At 40.9% G+C, this 21,315-nt stretch overlaps 3 protein-coding genes and 1 gene segment (V, D, J or C); 1 reads left to right on the forward strand and 3 right to left on the reverse strand.

Moving 5' to 3' along the window:
- Positions 1-617: 617 nt before the first annotated feature.
- Positions 618-2,590, reverse strand: LOC139215218 (transcriptional repressor RHIT-like). The gene is made up of 2 exons (XM_070846109.1): positions 2,165-2,590; positions 618-1,675 (listed from the first exon to the last, which is right to left on the reverse strand). Exons 1-2 carry the CDS (start codon positions 2,331-2,333, stop codon positions 735-737), a joined length of 1,110 nt encoding a protein of 369 aa, XP_070702210.1. The 5' UTR covers positions 2,334-2,590; the 3' UTR covers positions 618-734.
- A 952-nt stretch (positions 2,591-3,542) lies between these two features.
- LOC139215761 (gastrula zinc finger protein XlCGF8.2DB-like) lies at positions 3,543-9,079 on the forward strand. Its single transcript, XM_070846804.1, has 3 exons — positions 3,543-3,735; positions 4,043-4,218; positions 8,459-9,079. The coding sequence occupies exons 1-3, from the start codon at positions 3,543-3,545 to the stop codon at positions 9,077-9,079; spliced, it is 990 nt and encodes a 329-aa protein (XP_070702905.1).
- A 1,147-nt stretch (positions 9,080-10,226) lies between these two features.
- On the reverse strand, positions 10,227-15,341 carry LOC139215216 (gastrula zinc finger protein XlCGF8.2DB-like). Of its 2 annotated transcripts, none has more exons than XM_070846105.1 (2): positions 14,899-15,341; positions 10,227-11,815 (listed from the first exon to the last, which is right to left on the reverse strand). In XM_070846105.1, the coding sequence occupies exons 1-2, from the start codon at positions 15,089-15,091 to the stop codon at positions 10,719-10,721; spliced, it is 1,290 nt and encodes a 429-aa protein (XP_070702206.1). In that variant the 5' UTR covers positions 15,092-15,341; the 3' UTR covers positions 10,227-10,718. The 2 variants fall into 2 exon arrangements, with proteins under 2 accessions (XP_070702206.1, XP_070702208.1); XM_070846107.1 differs by lacking the exon at positions 14,899-15,341 and adding an exon at positions 13,435-13,513.
- Positions 15,342-19,261: 3,920 nt separating this feature from the next.
- Positions 19,262-21,054, reverse strand: LOC139215762 (Ig kappa-b4 chain C region-like). The segment is given in 3 exon segments: positions 19,262-19,754; positions 20,619-20,694; positions 20,998-21,054. Coding segments are annotated over 3 exon segments (459 nt in total).
- Positions 21,055-21,315: the final 261 nt, after the last annotated feature.

Below are 21,315 nucleotides of genomic sequence, written 5' to 3' on the forward strand. Positions count from 1 at the left end.
AAAGTAAAAACAATCTGCTCGGCGTCAGTGTTTCAGTAATTCCCACATCTTTTCTTTGTGCTCCACCCCTCTGGGGAGGCTGTATCCAGTGTACAAAGTCCAGTCCAGTAACAACGCAGGATTTTACTGGATAAACATTTGTTAGTTTTCGGGGTTTATTCAGTGAAATCCTCAGTTTTTACTGGACTGGCCTCCGCTCACCTCTCCATCGGGGTGCAACAGCTGTCTCCTTGTCGCTGGTCTCAACACTAAATGACACACGACCTGTTCTCCATCATCTGAGCCGCCTTTAAAGAGAACAATCAAACTACACAGTACAAATATCAGCCGACTGATCAGAGCACCCTTACTTATAAATCACTTGTGTCACACCTGTAGTGTAGTGAGGTAAATCAGACCAACGATGGGAAGCACAAACGTTTTCGGATGACGTCACAGGAGAGGAGCTGTGTCCAACAACGACCTGCTGAGTGCTTTCTAGTTTTCTGCTTGCTTGATACAACAACAGGTACAATAATTAACATTAAAAGTAGCTTTAGTTTCCCCGCTCTCCCTCTTTAACTGCCTTCTTTATGGTAGTCTACTACAACTGTTAATAAACAGCACTAGAGTTTGCTCACTGCATAATTAATCCTGTAGAAGCTTCTGTTTCAACAACCAAACTCAAAACACAGGTTAACCTCCTGAGCTCCTAAAAATAAGATGTGCTCGGCTCTCCACCTTCACCTGCTGCCCTAAACAGCACACTTGTGGTTCTTGACCTGCGAATGCCAAGTGAATCTTTTGTCACAGACGCTGCACTTGAAAGGCTTCTCCTCCGTGTGGAGGGCCATGTGCGTGGTCAAATTTGCCTTTTTTGAAAATCTTTTACCACAAACGGAGCAGTTAAACGGTTTCTCTCCGGTATGGACCCTCATGTGATTCACCAACGTGCAGCGCAAACTGAAGCTCGTGTTACAAACCGAACAGGTGAAGGGTTTCTCTCCGGTGTGAACTCTCAAGTGTGTGGTCAGATTTGAGCTCTTTGTAAATTTTTTGCCACAAAACGGGCAAGTAAATGTTTTCTCTCCCGTGTGGCATTTCATGTGGATTTGCAAATGGTCCCTGCTACCAAATGTTTTAGCACACTCAGAGCAGCTGAAGGATTTTTTGGCCACATTACATCCCACATCACTCGCGGGGACATGATTGTTTGTCAAAGCATTTAAATGAGGTTCCTGCCTCTGCTTGAAGCCACTGCTGGCGTCCTCAGTCTCAGAGGAGTGTGGCGTCTTGTCACGAGGAGCCGGCTGTAAATGACGATCTGGAATAAGGTTCCCGGCTGGTTCTGATCCTCCAGAATTAGATTCTCCATCTAATTCTGTTTTCAAAAGCAACACATCTCTCTTGTCCTCAGTTTGGCTTTGATGAAGCTGTGAGGACTGAGGTTTCTCTTCATCACCCTCATCGCTCTTCACAGGAACAGGAGTGCAAGGAAACCTGGTGCTCTCAGCCTCCTCCAGCCCCCGACGCCGCTCTGCCTCCTGACGGGTCCACAGTTCCTCCTCTTCCTCTTTAATGCCTGTGGTTGCCGGTGGTTCTGGTCGGTCCTCCTGGTCCAGACTGGGGCTCCACTCCTGCTGCTCAGGGGGAACCTCTTGAATCACAGTAAACTTCTTGACGTTTGCAGGAAACGCTGAAAAACACAAACACGTTATGTAAATGTACCACAGCATGGACCTAACCCTAACCAGAACCAAGCTCTGAACTGGAAGCAGCTCTACTTGTCAGCAACCATAGCTGTTGTCTTTTTTTAACAATAATTAAAGCCTCACTGGCTTTAATGTGCAGCGATCGAACAGCTGCAGACTCAGTCAAGATCCTTTTCACCTTAAAACTGGATATTTTCTAATGTTACGATGACAAATCATCATTTAATCTCATTAAAGCCACTAGAAATGTACGTGTGTGTGTTTAAATCAGCGACAAAACAAACAAAGACTGATTCAAATATGGTTTCAGCTTGTTTTGATGCCAGCTGATTAATAAACTACCATCCACCCACTTATGTATCTGCACTTATTATGCAGGACATCAACATCTGCAGCAACTTTTGCACAGCACACTAGTTCTATCTAACTACAATAACACCTTGGCAGCACGCACAGGACCACCTGCTGCCCACCTGCTTCGTTGCTCAGGTGCTCAGACTTGTCCTGCAGCAGCAGTCTGCGCTGCCGGTCCAGCTCCTCCTCATACTCCGCTATGGTTCTTTCAAACAGCCCGAATATCTCCTCAGCAGCCGCAGTCAGCCGCTGGTTGACAAACTCTCTCAGCATCTGAACTCTGGACATTTCCCAGCAGTCTCTTTGTTTTCCAGACAGAGAAAAAAACAACAACAACAACAACAACAACACACAGTTTGGCCTCCAGCGGAAAAGGCAGCGGCGTTGCTAAGTTACGTCCTCGTCTGCGTAAGCGATGCTAGCATGCTAAGCTAACTCCATTTCTGGGGCTGCAGGCCGGCGGGAGATGATTCAGCGGAGGAACATTAACCGACGCCGAGCAGCGCAGAGTCCGTTCAAGTCCGACAGGCAGAGAAGCTGCTGGTGTGTCTCAGTTAAAGCTTTTAAAGGTTTCAGACGTCGCCCGTGAGAGGAAGCTCCTTGCAACTCGACGCCATCTTGTTCAAAACAGGAAGCCGGTCGCCGTGGAGAGCAAAGCTGCTTCCGGGTCTTGTTGCTGACCTTCAAAATAAAACTGGAGTGTGTCTTTTGTTGCTTTCAAATGGATCCACAGTCTGTATAAAAGAAGTGGACGTAGCTGTTTATATTTATTATCTTTAATGATACGACTACGCTGATTGTAATCAGGAGTCTGAATGAATGGAGGTCTAGGAGAAAATGACTCTACTTCTCACTAGATTTATTACATCAGTGAACACTTTCCTGATGAGTTTATGGACTCTGACGCTAGTTTTAAGTCTTCTTCAGTACTGCACGATGTTCATGGAGTAGGTTACGGTCCCGTTTAGAGTGAAATAGACATTAAAGCAGGGTAAGATTAAGGACAGGACCAATCAGAGGTGGTCACTTCTGGTCTATAAAACGACCGTTCAGTGGTTAGGTCCACTTATATCCAGTGAATGAATAGAGTTATTTTCAACATGTTGATGTTGAGGAGACCTTAACCTGTTAACCACACAAGTAGGAAAAGGAGACAAATGATTACTTAATCGGCTTTCCATATGTTTTTCAGTTCAGCCTTGGCGCTTTTACTTTGAAGGTCACCAACGAGGTCGCACCGGAAGCTGTTTGGCTAGCTAACAGCGCCTATGCAGCCGCTGGTGAGAAGATGCTCTCTGCTGTCGAGAAGTAAGTGTGACAAACCATCAGGGGCTCTGAGTATCTGGATAAACCTGAATTAATATTATAAAAACATACTTTACATCTGTTTCTCCTCCAGTAGCCTACAAAGCTACGGAAGTTAGCTTAGCCAGGAAGGAGCTGGTCTGACTACTGGGTAGAAACTGAGTGTGTCTGCAGGAAAAGTTGGTGTCAAAAATGTCTAAAGTCCAAATGCTGAGAGCTTCTGTCAGCCAGAGACTGAGTGCTGCTGCTGAGGAGATATTTGAGCTGTTTGAAAGAACCATAGCAGAGTACGAGGAGGAGCTCTGTCGGTCACAAGAGGAGAACAAGCGACAGCAGAAACTTCTGGACGCAGTTTTGAGGCCTGAAGTCCGGATCCTCAGAGCAGGTTTGTGCACATTCACTGTTATTATCTCTTTAAAGTGCTGCAGAACCAGCTGGCCACCGCGTGTTTCAGGTGCACCTTATCATCTCACTACTCATCTCAAGGGATCAGTCTAATTGCTGGCGTCTGAGCCTTCCCACTTGCACTCTGCATGCTTTGTTGGGGGGTAATGCCTCAGGTAATACACTTTGTTTGACCCCATGTGATGTCCTGAGCACAAGACGGAGGCACAATAAGGTTATTAGTGGTTTCAACATTAATATGAAGTCATATTTTAAAAAGTAAGAGTGTGTGTCATTGACTCCTGCAGACGTCCAGCAGCTGTTGGTGACGAAAGACGAGGAGAGGAGCCCCAGTCTGGACCAGGAGGAGCCGCCACACATTAAAAAGGAGGAGGAGGAACTCTGGACCGGTCAGGAGGGAGAGCAGATGGAGATGGAGGAGGCTGATGGCGCCAAATTCACTCCTGTGCCTGTGAAGAGTCAAGTAGAGAAACCTCAGTCATCACAGCTTCTTCAAAGCCAAACTGAAGAGAGCAAAGATGCGGAGCGTTTGACAACACAAGCTGATGAAGAAGACTTTGGAAGATCAGAACCAGCCTGCAACTTTAATCCAGATTTTCATTTAGCACCAGCTGGAGTTTATGACACTTCACGCTCAGAAGAGCATGTGGCTGAAGGGAGTAGTGACGGCCGGAGAGAGACCAGGGGGGTTTCTTACGCCTCCACATGTGTGAATGTTCTGAAAAATAATGGTGTCCGTGTAAATGATTTGAGAAGTAACACTGTTCAAAAATCATTTAGCTGCTCCGACTGCAGTAAGAGATTCGTCCGCAAAGCAAATCTGATGAACCACATAAGATATCACACTGGAGAGAAACCGTTCAGTTGCTCCATTTGCGGGATAAAATTCAGGCACAAGTCAAAACTGGTCACACACATGAGAATCCACACCGCAGAGAAGCCTTTCACCTGCTCCGTCTGTAACTACAGCTTTAGTCAGCGAGGATCATTGAGTAAACACATGAGGATTCACACGGGGGAGAAACCATATAGTTGTTCATTTTGCGGCAAAAGATTCACACAGAAAGGATCCATGACGCAACACCTGTCTGTCCACACGAGTGAGAAACCATATAGTTGCAGTGTTTGTGGGAAAGGATTCACCAGGCAGTCGCATGTCAAACACCACTCGTGCGTTAATTTCGGAGATGCTTCTGTTAATGTTAATGCAGAGTTCACCCAGTGAAGCCAAACAATACTGCAGCACCTTAAATCTTTGCTGGTGTACAGACCGGAAGAATCTGTAACCTGGAGCCGTCTACTACCTGAACCTGTCAGGCTTTCTTCCCAGTTCTACCTTGTATTTTTACTGTTTTACAAACTGATCGTTGTGTTTTGTTTCTTATTGTCAGTGACTGTCGAGTGCAGTTATGTCCAACCAAAAGCTGGAAACAAATCACCAGGTTCGACAAACTAAGAAACTAAGAGAATAAGAGCAAAATGTTACATTTTCACCCAAAGTGTTTGTAATAATCCGGCTTCTGCTTTGAATTACACTTCTTATTAAAGACATTTCAGGTATGCTCACTTTTAGTTGTCTTTTTATCATATCATATACAGTTCTGTGCAAAGTAAGAATGCTTTCAAAGATATAAAACAATTGTTTTTATCGATTTACAAAATGCAAAGTGAGCGAACAGAAGAAATGATGGTGTGACCTCCCTTTGACTTTATATTTGGACAAAGTCAGGGTTTTTTTGTAAGATCACAGTCAGGTGTACGATTAACCAGTTATAGCAAACAGGCGCTGATGATCATCGGTTTGACACACAGTCAGTAAAACTTAAAACTGGGTGAGGAGCAGCCAAAGGTTTGAGGCAGCCGACATCCACAGAAGATCTGTGGTTGGATCTCCAAGGTGTTGATGGAAACATGAAGAGCACCATTGTTCCCCCTCCAGCCTGCCAGACCTCTGTGCACGAAGGGAAATAATATACAAATACAAAATATAAAAGTCTGTTGTAGCAAAGTGCTGTAAAGAAAAGACCAGAGGACTCTGAAAGGCACTGTGTTCGAGCTGGGGCAAAGGACCAGTGTGGGATTAAAGGAAATGTTCAACATATCTTATTTGGCCAGAGAAGACAAATGTTTTGAAAGAGGAATCAAAGAAACCAACTTTGTTTCGCTAAACAGAGGAGGGGGCCTACGACACCTGAGCAGCTCCCCAGGCAGCTCAACACACATTCACACGTCGAATCAGGCGACCCTGACGACTCACATGATGACCTGGTGTGCTAACGAACCGCCCTACCAGTCAGTTAGAACTGAAGGAGCCTCTTGGATGAGAGGAGAAACACCTTCAAGTACCTTCAACAAATCCAGTTGACTTTTGTTCAGCTCCTAAGGAATAACATATTTTATTGCACCGTAATATTAATCTATTATTGGAATATTGGGAGCAGAGGAAGTGTTTTACAGTGATGCCCAGTGGGCGGCAGCACGCCTCCTTAAACTGTCTGCGATCGGCCATTTAAACCGAGAGAAGAAGAAGAAGAAGAAAGGCGCCAGTGTCGAGAAGCTCTTATTTTGAAAACGGCACCCACGGAAGTGATTGTCCTTCCGTGGGTGCCGGTGAGCACGTGAACTGAAACGAAAGTACGAATTAAAGAACTACAGAAGTTATTTTTCCCTCCGTCCTCTGCTTTGAGTCTGTGTGAAAGTCTGAAGATTTTTTTTTAACAACAAGCTCTCAGTGTTTTCACCTCAGACTCGTGCTAGCCAACAATGCTAGCTCAAGTTAGCCTAGCTTGCTAGCTGGAATTAGACGGGGCCACACGGCGAAAGTCAGAATGATTCTTTGAGGCCAAGTTGTGTTTTTTTTTCATGTCTGATTAGACTTTCAGATGTTCCCTCTGTCTGAAAACATCTTCTTATTATTAATTATCTCCATTTTTCCTGCGAAGCTAATGAAGCTAACTCAGCATGTAGCAGGAAATAGACGGACCCGAAGCTAAACTATCACTCCAAACAGTTTTTTCTGCAGGAAAAAGTTGGTGTCAAAATGTCTAAAGTCCAAATGCTGAGAGCTTCTGTCATCCAGAGACTGAGTGAGGGGGGGAAGAAATATGATACTCACACAGAGGGAAAAAAAACTCTGTTAAAGTCCTGCAAACAAAATGTTAAGTAAGTTAAAGTACACAGATGTAAGCATTTTAATATTAGAGTTAGAATATTCTCACTAAATACCAAAAGCAAAGATGGTCTTCATGCAGAATGGCCTATGTCATAATCATATATTTTATGCTTTTGGATTATAACTATAGATTCATTAATTGCTGCAGCTGCTAAAAATGGAGAACTGCTTGGTTTGCTGTAGTAAATGCATCTTTTATTAGTTGATTGATAACTTGAGTTAATCATCTGAAGCAAAGATATTAATGTAATCAAATATTCAAGTAAAAACAAACATGTATTTAGAGCCTGGCGCTAACTCCCAACCCCCCCATGTGCTCTTTTTAAGTTTAAAAACTAAGGAGCTCATAAAGAAAATTGGAAACACAATGAAAATGTATCAAATGTGTTTTAATGAGCAAAATTATTTCATTTAAATGATTAAAGACAAAAAGGTTCTCCATTATCTCTGCTTAAACAGTTATGTAATTATATTCAGCCTTTAAACAGAGCGGGTTGAACACGTAACAGTACAGAAGTACTTTTTATTATTATTTTACTTAAAGTCACAATATCATTATGTAAAAATATTGTGACAATAAGATTTGACTTAAGGGAAAGTATCAACAGCACAAAGTACTGTGTATAATACCGTGTGCTGTATCATATACATGATATTATTTCGATATTACTGAAACTTTAACCCTTTTCACGCATGAATTATGATCCTAACCTCAGTCAGGATGTTTTTACTAAGTGCACATGTTGGTGAAAGGCTCACACTGTGGAGCCCAGCTAGAACCGTTCTTCTCAGTTTGAACAGACTGGTGCACCGCTTGTTAACATTAGAATCAACTTTATTGACAAAATATGTGTAAATTGTAAATATATTTCCGTTGCTCTCAATGTGCTTATGTAGAGATAATTAAAGCTGTGGCCAAAAAACAAGGATAACAAGGGTAAACATTTAACTATGTACTGACTGTATATCTGAAAAAAGAAAATAATCCCATCAGTGGTTTAAATGTTAACAGGAAATACAGTTTTTAATGTATTCCATTGTTTCCTGCAGACTTCCAGGTTCTGTTGATGAGTAACGACGAGGTTCCCCCAGTCTGGACCGGGAGGAGCCGCCAGAGCCTCCTCACATTAAAGTGGAACAGGAGGAACTCTGGACCGGTCAGGGGGGAGAACAGGTCACCAAGTTCACTCCTGTTCCTGTGAAGAGTGAAGAAGGTGATGAAGAGACACCTCAGTCCTCACAGCTTCATCAAAGCGATGCAGAGCATTTGAAAACAGAAGCTGATGAGCAGAAATGTGGAGGATCAGAACCAGACATGAACTTGAATGCAGGTCATCATTTACAACCAGCTACTCCTGACTCCCCCGAACCTGGGACTGATGGCAATATTCGTGATTTGGAGGAGACCAGGGAACCTCAGTCAGGTTTAAACCCTCTGAAAAACAATGAAGTGCCGTTAAATGATGAGGAAAGTAACACTAGAAAAACATCAGTTAGCTTCTCTGAATGTGCTACAAGCTTTGGCCACAAGGAACACCTGCAGAAACACAATGGGATCCAAAGAGGAGGGAAACCATTTAGTTGCTCAGTTTGTGGTAAAAAATTCTCCCAGAAACAGTCCTTAACGGCTCATATGGGAGTTCATTCACAGGGAAAAGATTTGAACTGCTCTGTGTGTAAGACAGGTTTTCTGTGGCGAAGAGAGGTGGTGAAGCACATGAGGAGCCACATGGGGGAGAAACCCTTCAGTTGCTCCATCTGCAGTGCAAAATTTGCATGTAGGTCAAGTTTGACCTCACACGTAAGAGGTCACAGAGGAGAGAAACCCTTCTCCTGCCCAGTTTGTAAAGCAGGTTTCAGTTTCAGAGATGCTTTGATCAAACACCTGAGAGTTCATACTGGGGAGAAACCATACGCTTGCTCAGTTTGTAGTAAAAGGTTCGCACGAACGGATCATCGCGCACAACACATGAAAGTCCACACGGGGGAGAAACCATTCAGATGTTCACTTTGTGGTAAAACATTCGCTCAGCTTGGAACTCTCAAACGACACTTGATCGTCCACATGGGGGAGAAACGATACAGCTGCAACGTGTGTGATAAAAAATTCACTCGGCACAAGTGTGCTGGTGAAAGCAGCAGAAAGAAATGAAGCTGCAGGTGATTGTTGAGGCGAGACAAGACACTGATTAGTTCAAAACTCTCCTACGGATTCTCGCTGATCATGTTTCATCATTCATGATTCTGTTTTTAGTTGCTTTTGTTGTTTTCAGCGTCGCATCCTGTTTTGGTATTACATGTTTTAGGGGCGGTCGCTGTTGCCAAAAATCTTCCAGGTTCTGTCCTGTAAATTCATGTACGAAATGATTTGACTTCTCCCCAAATAAAACAATTTAGTTCTCATTGAACGGTCTTGACTTTTATCTCTGATTGTGTAAAAAATAACAAGTCTTTAGACAAACCAGGTCAGATTTGTTTGTCTTTGGACTCGACAAAAAAAGTCGCTCAGCACTTCCTGTGGCTACACTTTGTCCAGCAGCTCCTTCAAAGTAAAAGTTCAACTCTTACTTTTTGACACCACTGCAGGAAGTGGACAGTTTTTGCCACCAGGAGCTGGAGCACATTGCAAAGGAACTACTACTGCTTTAAATCAGTGTTTGCATCCATTTGATCACGCTGCTGTATTTCAGGCTTATTTTGACCGCTGTTGTTGTTTTGCTTTGTCAAGTAACGGTTGTGTGAATCAAATGTACAATTATTTATGTCGACCAGAACAAAAACAGTAAGACAAAAGACATACTTTAACATATCGAACGTGTATCTTACATATAAACATGAGATACATACATCATCTCATATATAGAAAATATAGATCACGTACGTTTGAAAAATGATGAGTAACTGATCACAGGATGGTGGATCAGACGGCTGCTCAAGGTCGCAGACGGGGAAGAGCGGCAGCCCGGTGAGGAATGGCCCACTACTTAGAAAACAGTGCCGACAGGGTGACAACAAAACAAATGACAGTTCCAAACATGATGCTTCACCCACAGCAAGACTTCCTGAAAGACAAATATCCTCAGAATGTGAAGCTCAATCTGGCCTAATTATTAAACAAAAGTAATTAGAATAGAATAGAATTTATTGCTATTTGTACAAGCTTAAAACCAGGTTAAAACCAGGTACACTGGAATTCTTGTGCATGTCCCTGAGTCAGTAATAATAAAGAACCAAACAAGCAAACAAACAGTGCATTTAAAACAAAGTGCAGATGAAGATGGAGAAACTTTACACTATAGATAGGCAGTATAATTGACAAGAAACTTATTTCTGCCAATACTAGAATTATCAGTCTGGAAAATCCACCAGGTTGACCAGTAGTTTCTGCTACTGGCTCATTAACTGGAAAAATTTCTAATTCTGTAGATGTTTTTCTCTATTTAATCAGGAGCCTTGATGAGATTAAGCTCTTTTTTTTTCTTGGTAAGAGAGCCTGAGAACAAACAACAGACCAACACAATTAACACGAATTAAATGTACAGTTGCATGAAAACATCAGCTTTTACTTGATGGCAGGTCATTGGTGTTCTCTCTCACATGGACAATCACTTCACCAGTTTAGTCATATCAGGAGAATTTGCTTAACAGCCCGACTGACAGAAAAGCAGATGAATAATTGTACAGGTTGTACAGGAGGGTATAATGGTAGTATCACTGTATACCGACCCAAGAGAGCCACGTCTTGTTCTCAGCAGTTCAAGACAATTAGCCCAACAAGCGTCTCTGTAGCTTTACTTATTTTTGTCGCTCTCACCAGCACACTTGTGTATTTTGACGGCATAGAGCCGAGAGAATCTTCTACCACAAACACTGCAACTATATGGTTTCTCCTTTGAGTGGGTAGTCAAATGTTGTCTCAGATTTCCATGTAGTGCAAATTTTTTACCACAAAGTGAGCAACCGAATGGTTTCTCCCCCGTGTGGACAATCAAGTGTTGTTTCAAATGTCCCCTTTGTGCAAATTTGTTACCACAGAGAGAGCAGTTAAATGGTTTCTCCCCTGTGTGGACAGTCGTGTGTTGCGTCAAATGTCCCCTTTGTGTAAATCTTTTACCACAGACTGAGCACTTAAATGGTTTCTCCCCGGTGTGCGTTCTCTTGTGGTGAACCAAAGTGCTTCTGCTACTGAAACGTGCTTTACAAACTGAGCAGCTAAAACGTTTTCCCTCTGAGTGATATCTGATGTGTCTCGTTAAAGACGTCTTCAGAGCGAATGTTTTACCACAATCTGAGCAACTGAATGGTTTCACTCCTGTTTGGATTCCACTGTGTTTCTGCAGACGTCTCTTGTGGCCGGAGCTTGTAGCACATTTGGAAGAGCGAACTGATTTTTTTCCAGTTTTACTTTCCTTATCACTTAGCAGCACTTCATGGTTTTGCAGAGCGTTTAAACCTGACTGAGGTTCCCCGTCCCACTTGTTATTGTCCGCCTCAGGATCAGAGGAGCATGAAGCCTTAACACTAGGAGATGCTGCTTGTAAAGGACAATCTGGATTAAGGTTTCTCGTTAGTCCTGGTCCCTCACAGTCCTCTCTATCACATTCTGTTTTCAAATGTTCTGCATCTGTGTTCTCTTCAGTTTGGCTTCGATGAAGCTGCAAAGACTGAGGTTTCTCTTCATCATCTTCACTCTTCACAGGGAAGAGAGTTAATATAAACGTGGTGCTCTCGGCCTCCTCCAGCCCCCGAGGCTGCTCCCCCTCCCGACTGGTGCAGAGCTCCTCCTCTTCCTCCTTGATGTGTGGCGGCTCCTCCCGGTCCAGACTGGGGCTCCTCTCCTGCTGCTCAGGGAGAACCTCTTCTTTAATCTCCAACAGCTGCTGGACGTCTGGAGAAAAAGGAGATTCGTATACATTATGCAATAAAACTAGTGATGTGACGTTCCGTATCGAGGCTTCGAAGCGCGTGCCGAGTAGGGGAGGGGGCGTTTCCGCGATGCGCGTATCGAGGCTCGCTTCATTTAGGGGAGGAGCTGCAAATGATGACGTCCGAAGCCTCGCTGCCCGGCTGTACCACGTGACTGATTCAGGAAGTGGTTCGGATTTTGCCGCGAGTTTTGACAGCGATATAAACCCCTCAGGCTAGAGATAGAGATAGTTTGGAGAGAGTTAGAGATAGTTTGGAGGGAGATAGAGATAGTTTGGAGGGAGTTAGAGATAGTTTGGATAGAGTTAGAGATAGTTTGGAGGGAGTTAGAGATAGTTTGGAGAGAGTTAGAGATAGTTTGGAGAGAGTTAGAGATAGTTTGGATAGAGTTAGAGATAGTTTGGAGAGAGTTAGAGATAGTTTGGAGAGAGTTAGAGATAGTTTGGAGAGAGTTAGAGATAGTTTGGAGAGAGTTAGAGATAGTTTGGAGAGAGTTAGAGATAGTTTGGAGGGAGATAGAGATAGTTTGGAGGGAGTTAGAGATTAGAGAGTCCTTTGGAGATTTAGGAGAGTGAGGAGAGAGTCAGGAGAGAATGGAGCCAGCTAAGAAGAGGAGGATGTCCCCTGTGTGGGAACATTTTGATCTCATTTCTCCCAACAAGGTATGTACAGTAATATTTCTACAGAAATGGCCTAAGACCTGCCACAGTGGAGAAACTGTTGTTTATAAATACAAACCAATGATGTGTCCCCTAAACCATAATCATTGTCCATACCCCAACCCCAACCCCCCTCACCTCACTGTAAATAATCATTTCCATTTTCATCATTTCCAAATAATCATTTTCCATACTGCCAGTATATATATATATATATATAAATATATACACACACAGTATACTGCCATCACTGCAATATACATGTTTTGCATACTTCTTTATTTTGCTGACAGTTTTATTCACAGGCTTTCTGCAAAATGCCACACACTTCAAATTCATGCCAACTGATATTTTTGCGTCCAGTAGATGTCCTGCTAGAGCAAATGAAGCTTCAAGAAGCTTTGCGCTGGAGTGAACCAATTGGATGAAAGGCTTCAATGCTTCATGAAGCGTCATCAGCCCATCACTAAATAAAACCACTAGAAAGCAGCGTGTCTGTCGTCTGTGCTCCATTAATCAACAAGAGGGACTCTTCTATAAATGTGCAGTCACGCAGCTTTAACTGTATTGCTTGCAGAAAGCTTAAAAGGTTCAAAGCTCAAGGTCATTATTCAAAATCTTTCATCCAAAACAAATTCTAACACCAACAAGAATCTAAGAAACGCACACATCCTGCGTGGTTTAGTTCTTTAGAGGAGGAGTAGAGTTGTTTCTTTTTCTTTTTTTTTAGGAATCCTGTGGGACATGGGATATCTGAGGGACTGCGACAGGGAAAAAGCCAACGGGAGCAGGTGGGACAGGAATCATAACCAGAATATATTTGCTTAAGTTAAATGTGTGTTTACTTTGTTCAGCTTTGTTCTTGTTTCCCTTTTTGTTTGTTTTATGTGTAAATACACACACGTGCCGCATGTGTTCACACCCGTTGTTGGACCCGATCCTTGTTTTGACAGCCCAAGCATTTAGCCGGAGAATCCAGTCGGTCTCAGAAGCAGTTTATTCAGGTCACAGGTAAAGTACGTGCAGCGATGTCACAGGTAGCGCGTCCCTGAAGTGTAACCACAGCATCTTATCAGTTCTGAGTGTTGTCTGCGTAGGCACGTATCTAACTGGAATATGTTTACAAGACGTTTGGTTCCTGCTCATCAGGTCAGAGTGACTGGTGCACCTCGTCTTTATCTGACCGCTCTCAAAACAAGGGGGAAGTACTGTTGTGTGCAGGTCAGAGTGACCGCTACATCCACTCTCACTACAGCTCCAACTTAACAAGGTGGCCAATGGAACGTGTGTGAAAGCACCTGACATAGTCAATAAGCATTATCTTACATAATTAGTCATCACTGACAATCATTAGACAATCATTAGACTATAATTAGACTATAATTAAACTATACTTAGACTATAATTAAACTATACTTAGACTATAATTAAACTATACTTAGACTATACTTAGACTATAATTAAACTATACTTAGACTATAATTAGACTATAATTAGACTATAATTAGACTATAATTAGACTATACTTAGACTATAATTAAACTATACTTAGACTATACTTAGACTATAATTAGACTATAATTACACTATACTTAGACTATAATTAGACTATACTTAGACTATACTTAGACTATAATTAGACTATACTTAGACTATAATTACACTATACTTAGACTATAATTAGACTATACTTAGACTATAATTAGACTATACTTAGACTATACTTAGACTATAATTAGACTATACTTATACTACAATTAAACTATAATTAAACTATACTTAGACTATAATTAGACTATACTTAGACTATAATTACACTATACTTAGACTATAATTAGACTATACTTAGACTATAATTAGACTATACTTATACTACAATTAAACTATAATTAAACTATACTTAGACTATAATTAGACTATACTTAGACTATAATTAGACTATACTTAGACTATACTTAGACTATAATTAGACTATACTTAGACTATACTTAGACTATACTTAGACTATAATTAGACTATACTTAGACTATAATTAGACTATAATTAGACTATACTTAGACTATAATTAGACTATACTTAGACTATACTTAGACTATACTTAGACTATAATTAGACTATACTTAGACTATACTTAGACTATACTTAGACTATAATTAGACTATACTTGATAATGATAATAAAGTGTAATACTATAGTGGAAATCCAGGAGGACGTGTTTGATGTGAATCCAAAGGAATTTAAAACTCTGAAGGAAAAAGTTATAATGAGATGAAACAAAGTTGTGTGAAGAACTTTCAATGTAACTTTGAGCTGTACAGTTCATGTGAGGATGGCAGCTGGTTCTGCAGCACTTTAAAGAGATAAATGACAGTGAATGTGCACAAACCTGCTCTGAGGATCCGGACTTCAGGCCTCAAAACTGCGTCCAGAAGTTTCTGCTGTCGCTTGTTCTCCTCTTGTGACCGACAGAGCTCCTCCTCGTACTCTGCTATGGTTCTTTCAAACAGCTCAAATATCTCCTCAGCAGCAGCACTCAGTCTCTGGCTGACAGAAGCTCTCAGCATTTGGACTTTAGACATTTTTGACACCAACTTTTCCTCCAGAAAAAACAGTTTGGGGTGATGGTTTAGCTTCGGGTCCGCCTATTTCCTGCTACACGCTGAGTTAGCTTCATTAGCAAGAATCATTCTGACTAATCGCCGTGTGGACCCGTCTAATTCCAGTTAGCAAGCTAGGCTAATTTAATTTAGCATTTATGGCTAAAAGGACTCCGAGGTGAAAGTTTGGTGTCTGGCTCTGGTGCTCCACACTGGTCGTGTCAAGCTAAAGTTAGCATAATAGGCAGGAAAACTACTTCCGGTACCACTTCTTCTTCTTTGATGTTTAACGGCAGCTCACTTCCGTAGTGTTGCGTCACTTCCAGCCTCCGGAGTTAGATAGTCCCTCATCAGTCCTTCCCAGGGAACAGGACTTATTGAGAAGACAAATGTATCAGACCTCCACCCAGTGGAAGGTGTTTACCTCCCCTGCCCTAAATTAACAGTAGTGCTGATCACCAGAATATTTTTTAGTTTCTGTGATGGTTAACCCTCCAGTATGTGCAGCTCTTTAATCAAAATGATGTATTTGAAATGATGGAAAAGGAATCTGGAGTAGAGGAACTGATGGACTGGACAAGTCAAAGTCCAGACTTGAATCCTATCGAACAGATCTGGGATCTATTGAATTAAAAAATAGATCACAATAGACACAAATTTAATCCAAAGCAAGTCTGTGGGAACAGCTGGGAACTATTTGGAGCTCAATAACAAAAGAGACGGTGGAAAAGTCCATGAAAACAATCAGGGAGGTCAAACTAGATATTAAGATTTCTGGTTAAAACATGTGAATAAGGACTATTTAGTTGTTCCAGTTTGTTATTTGCCTAATAAATAATAATACAATGTTTAATTTGAAACACGTTTTTGACAGATTTCTAAAATATTTGTGTTTTCTAGTTTTTATGGCAGCTGGTCTGATACATTTGTTAAGCACTGTACATATATATATATATATATATATATATATATATATATATATATATATATATATATATATATGTATATGTATGTACATATATACATATAACAGGTCATATTAAGATGAATTTGGTTATTTTGTGTTTTCCAAAATGACTATAACAGAGAAACTGGGAAGGAGATGGTGACTGACTTTGGTGAGAAGATGCCTCAGACCGCACAGATTAACATCCAGAGTGAATGATGGATAATAATCTATCTATCTATCTATCTACAGTTATAGAAAATGCATAACCTCAGAATATAAAAGAAAACATCTACTCCAGAGTTTTGTTTTTAAATGATTGATTGTTTGAAGTATCATAAATGGATTCCTAACTTACAGACTGTTAAATATATAAAGCTCTACAACTCTCAAACGTTTGAGAACATGAAGAATATTACAAAAAAGGAAATTCACAGGTGCCTTTTCTTCTCTGTATGAATCACTCTGGACAACAGTGCGAGCAAAAGGGCCCTTTAGTGACTTGAGAGCTCGTGTAGTACCACAACTAGTCCGCAAGAGAGCAGCACTGGTTTACAATTACACAGAAAGAGCCACGAATGCAAAAGAACAAATACTACCACAGTTTTAGTAGTACGTCTGTCATGTGTGTGCTTTGATATACTTGGCGTCACACAGTGTTTGACAGGAATGTGTAAAGAAATGTTTAGTATCTGCCTCAAACATCCAGGAACAGCAGTTCAATCATGACTTTAAAATATCACATTCAGTTCACCACAGTGAAACACAGTCACTGAGCTGCCATACAAACATTTACACTTTACAGAGATCCTCTAACATTTATTGTCTGATTATATCTTGTCAGATAAAATGACAAGTGACAATAACACACAGCTGCAATGATTAAATAGTTTAGATAGTTTAGAAGACACTTTAAAAACAATTGTCTACGGGCCAGATCCAAAATCTTGGAAAACTGGTGAATACTTAACCAGTATTACCAATAATCAGATTAATCTGGTGAGACTGTAGTCCCTGTTTAAGTCAGGGACATGGAGTCCCCTTCTTTTAGCCCATATCATGATCAGGAATGAGAGCAGGTTTCCTGGTTACTTATTCTTCCCTCTCAAATGGACAGAATGCAAATGTGTGTTGCACAAAAGTCCCTGTTGGGGTCAGTGGGAGCATTTCCATAGAGAGCCACTTTGCATCAGCAGCACCATGCTCCACTGCTCTGGGAGAGTTTATAGTCCTGAGAGTTGAACACTGGATGACTGACAGCCGTCCTTCACAACAACAGAAGCCACAGAAATCCTCCTCATCACAAACATGACTCTGACCTCCGTCCTCATCTGGACTCTCCTCTGCTGCTGCTTCACAGGTAAAGTCCAGAGCATCACACTCCTCTCCTCCATCAACATCCGTCCCTCTGAAATGAAGCCGACTAAACCGTGACGCTGCTTTATGTTTCTGTCTCTGTGCCCTCAGAGTCCAGAGGTCAGGTCACAGTGACTCAGCCTGGAGCAGTGAGCTCTGCTGTGGGAGGCTCCGTCACCATCAGCTGTAAGATCAGTCAGAATGTTTATATTGCTAGCGGCTATCACCATTTAGCCTGGTACCAACAGAGAGATGGAGAAACTCCTAAACTGCTCATTTACTACGCTAGCAGTCGAGCATCAGGAACTCCAGATCGTTTTACAGGCAGTGGATCAAACTCTGACTTCACTCTGACCATCAGTGGAGTCCAGACTGAAGATGCAGCAGTTTACTACTGTCAGAGTGCACACAGCATCAACAGTCAGTATGTGTTCACACAGTGAAAAAGCGTCATACAAAAACCTCCCTCAGTCAGACAGAATAGAAACTGAACTGACTGCTGCAGCTGGAAGCTACACACACACACACACACACACACACACATATACACACACACACACACACACACACACACACACACACACACACACACACACACACACACACACACACATACACACACACACAAACCTGTACTGAGGACTCTCATTAACATAATCCATTCTCCAAGCCTTTATCTTAACAGTTTGATCAAGCAGATTGAACGTTTCCCCACTGTTGCTTTAACAACCAATGAACATGGATCAAAACAAGTTCAATGACGAAAACCGGTTTTGGTGTAAATCAATATTCCAGAATGTAGATGCTGAGACTGACCTATACTGATACCACACCTGTATGATATCAGGTGTTAGAACAATACAGTCTTTGTTTCACTGTAACACACAACAACAAAATACTTAACACATTTATGTACAAATATTTAATAATCCTAACGTTTAATGTTTGATTTAAAATCTCAGAAACATAATTTTTCTGAACTCAGAGCAGAAAAATAACAGCATAATCAGCTCTTCAAACTTAAATTAGTTTCATGTCGATGTAAATTGAATCTTGTCATTAATACATTTTATTCAACTCAAACACTTTAGTGGCTTGTTGATTAGATAACCTTTAGAAACTGTATTATACAGCAGAATTCACTACAGATTAGGACACTGAGCTTTATTTCCTGATAGAATTGCTTCATAACATTTTTAAAGTCTTAATTTTTCTTGGATAAATTCTTTGGATTAAATAAATCCACTGATTTAATTTAAGATAGCAAAACATGAAGTATTTATTAACATTCATGGACACAGCTGATTTGCTGAATAAATCTTTATTGTTTTAACACACACAGAATGTCAGCATTACTGTAAAGCAATAAAACAAGACAATATGTTGATTCTGCTGACAGACAGCAAATAAATGTCATATACTCATTTATATAAAGTGTTTTGGTGAAATTACACTGACTGGTTTCATTGTTATTGAGTTTAAATTAGATTCATGTTATCACTTTATGCAGATGATACTCTGCTTTCTGTAAATAATCATTATTATCTAGACTTTTCTAATTCAGATCTTCAGAATAATTCCTTGGTACAATTAAACAACACATGAACATTAGGCATTAGTTATGACAGAGAGCTTTGTGATTTACTACTGAAATGGTCTTAACCACATGTGTTCTTACCAACATTATTTAATGTAGATAAAACTGGAACAACAACAGTAGATTATCTACAGTCTTAAAATCTTTAAAAAGTAATCTGGAAAACATGTACGTTATTTTTGTTAATCTGAATGATGGTTCTGATACATAATATGTGTCAAAGAATGGAAATAAAGAGACATTTCAATGCCACTTTTATAACATACATGATAAAATCTTTATTGTTTTAAAATGTTGAAACCAGCCGCCAACATGGTAACGTTGAAATGAGTCATAAGAGAAAGAGAGAATCAGAGAGAGGGAAGTCAGACTGAGAGCAGTAGCAGAGTAAAACCAGTAGCAGAGTCCCAGTGGGTCAGCTCAGGACTGGGGACACTGGTTCCTCATCAGTGTCTCTGAGACTGGAGACTGGGAGCCCTGGGTGGCCTCACAGGTCACAGAGCCCACCTTCTTCCACTGGTCAGCAGGGAGCCTCAGGGTGCTGCTCCAGCTGTAGCGGCCGTCCTTCTCCAGCACCCCGGGGCTCCTGCTCTCCTCCCAGCTGAAGCTGCTGCTGCCGTCCACCTTCCAGGCCAGACTCCAGCCTGAGGGGAAGCCCTTGTTGGCCAGACACATCAGCGTGGCCTTCCCCTTCTCCAGCTCCTCACCGGAGGGGGGCAGCACCGTCAGGGTGGGACGGACATCACCTAGGAGACACCAATCAGCTTAGAGGACGGGGACCACACAGCTGTCAATCAACCACCAGACACTTGGACACCTTCACGATGTGAGAGCTGATTTTGTCCTTTAAGGAGTTTCTGTCAGGTGCTTTTTCTGCTCCACCAGTCACTCACTCACTCACACATTGTTTCACTTCCCTTTAAGAAGCCTCTCATGCACATCAGCACAGAGAGAATCATCATCCAGAGTGACAAGAAATATATCAAACTACACTGGAAATAAAATATCAGCTACTGTCCTCATTTAAACACGTTCTCATTAAAATCATCCACATCATCAATTATACATTACCTTAAAGGATTTAATGAAAATGTTAAAAGCACAGAACATTAACTGACCACAATCAAATGCTCTTCATGTGGATTTCAGTCATAAGTATTGAACTGTTCAAGAGATTTTCACAGTTTCAAACTAAACATGGCACAATGAAGACATCTGAGATTTTGCACATTTCCAGATACCCATTTTTTATCTTCATTCTGTTCAAGTTTACACGTAGAACATGAATTTCAATTCATTGTAACAACAGTTATATTTTCTTGTGGAAACACAACACATATAACTGTTGTTATAACTAATCCTGGTGAATATTTTTACAGTTAGATTAACATTTTACTTTTGTTTCAAGCTGTTTAAATTTGAGTTTGACAGGAATATTTAAAGAAACGTTTAGTGAAGCTTCTCTGAGTTAGCCTTCATGAGAAAGGAGCAGAAAGAAAAACATGTACATTTAAAGTTTTAGACACTGAACAAGCTGATTTATCTGCCTCAACATTTGAAAAATTATTCTAAAGCAGGATAAAGTATTTAGTTTTAGTGCAGAAACTTACTTCCAATATCCAGTCTGGTTCCTCCACCAAAAGTCCACCACAGTGATACAAACTCATTGAGCCGCCGTACAAAAACCTCTCAGTGTAAAGAGTCACGGCTCTCTGACTTTGTCTGAACTAAACCTACAAACCTGCACGATGCAACTTTACCATTAAAGTTGGAAATAATGATTTATCCTCTGGCTTAAGTTAAATCCATTGCAATTAGTTTTTTAGATCTCTTTTGACAAAGCTAACTTTGTCTTTTAGTGCAAAATATTTGTGCAAAAATTATTCATCAAAGAGGAAAATCAACTATTTCTTGTGCCACACTGAATATGAAGGAAATAACAAGAAAAATAATTCCTGGAATAATAGAAATCTGGAACATTTGACTTACTTCCAATATCCAGTCTGGTTCCTCCACCAAAAGTCCACCACAGTGATACAAACTCATTGAGCCGCCGTACAAAAACCTCTCAGTGTAAAGAGTCACGGCTCTCTGACTCTGACACAAATTCTACAGAAATAGTCTCTGATTATAAAATCTTTTCAGATAAAATGAAAAAAGACAATAAAACGGAGGAACATATTTACAGAATGAATAATTTTATTTGATATAAATACATTTGAAAAGGAATTTATTGATTTTTATGCAATTTATTTAAATAAAACAGGACAGTCTAAAAAATTGTCTCCCAGCAAAAATGTAAAATTT

This window comes from Pempheris klunzingeri, chromosome 16, assembly GCF_042242105.1.
Source record: "Pempheris klunzingeri isolate RE-2024b chromosome 16, fPemKlu1.hap1, whole genome shotgun sequence".
In the NCBI taxonomy this organism is placed as follows: Eukaryota; Metazoa; Chordata; class Actinopteri; order Acropomatiformes; family Pempheridae; genus Pempheris; species Pempheris klunzingeri.

Coding starts and splice junctions, on each gene's coding strand:
- LOC139215218 (XM_070846109.1), bottom strand. CDS start 2,333: ATGTCCAGAGTTCAGATGCTGAGAGAGTTTGTCAACCAGCGGCTGACT. Junction 1,676..2,164: donor GCACCTGAGCAACGAAGCAG/GTGGGCAGCAGG, acceptor TGTGTTTTTCAG/CGTTTCCTGCAAACGTCAAG.
- LOC139215761 (XM_070846804.1), top strand. CDS start 3,543: ATGTCTAAAGTCCAAATGCTGAGAGCTTCTGTCAGCCAGAGACTGAGT. Junction 3,736..4,042: donor AGTCCGGATCCTCAGAGCAG/GTTTGTGCACAT, acceptor TGACTCCTGCAG/ACGTCCAGCAGCTGTTGGTG. Junction 4,219..8,458: donor CTGTGCCTGTGAAGAGTCAA/GTAGAGAAACCT, acceptor TTTGGCCACAAG/GAACACCTGCAGAAACACAA.
- LOC139215216 (XM_070846105.1), bottom strand. CDS start 15,091: ATGTCTAAAGTCCAAATGCTGAGAGCTTCTGTCAGCCAGAGACTGAGT. Junction 11,816..14,898: donor AGTCCGGATCCTCAGAGCAG/GTTTGTGCACAT, acceptor CTTTTTCTCCAG/ACGTCCAGCAGCTGTTGGAG.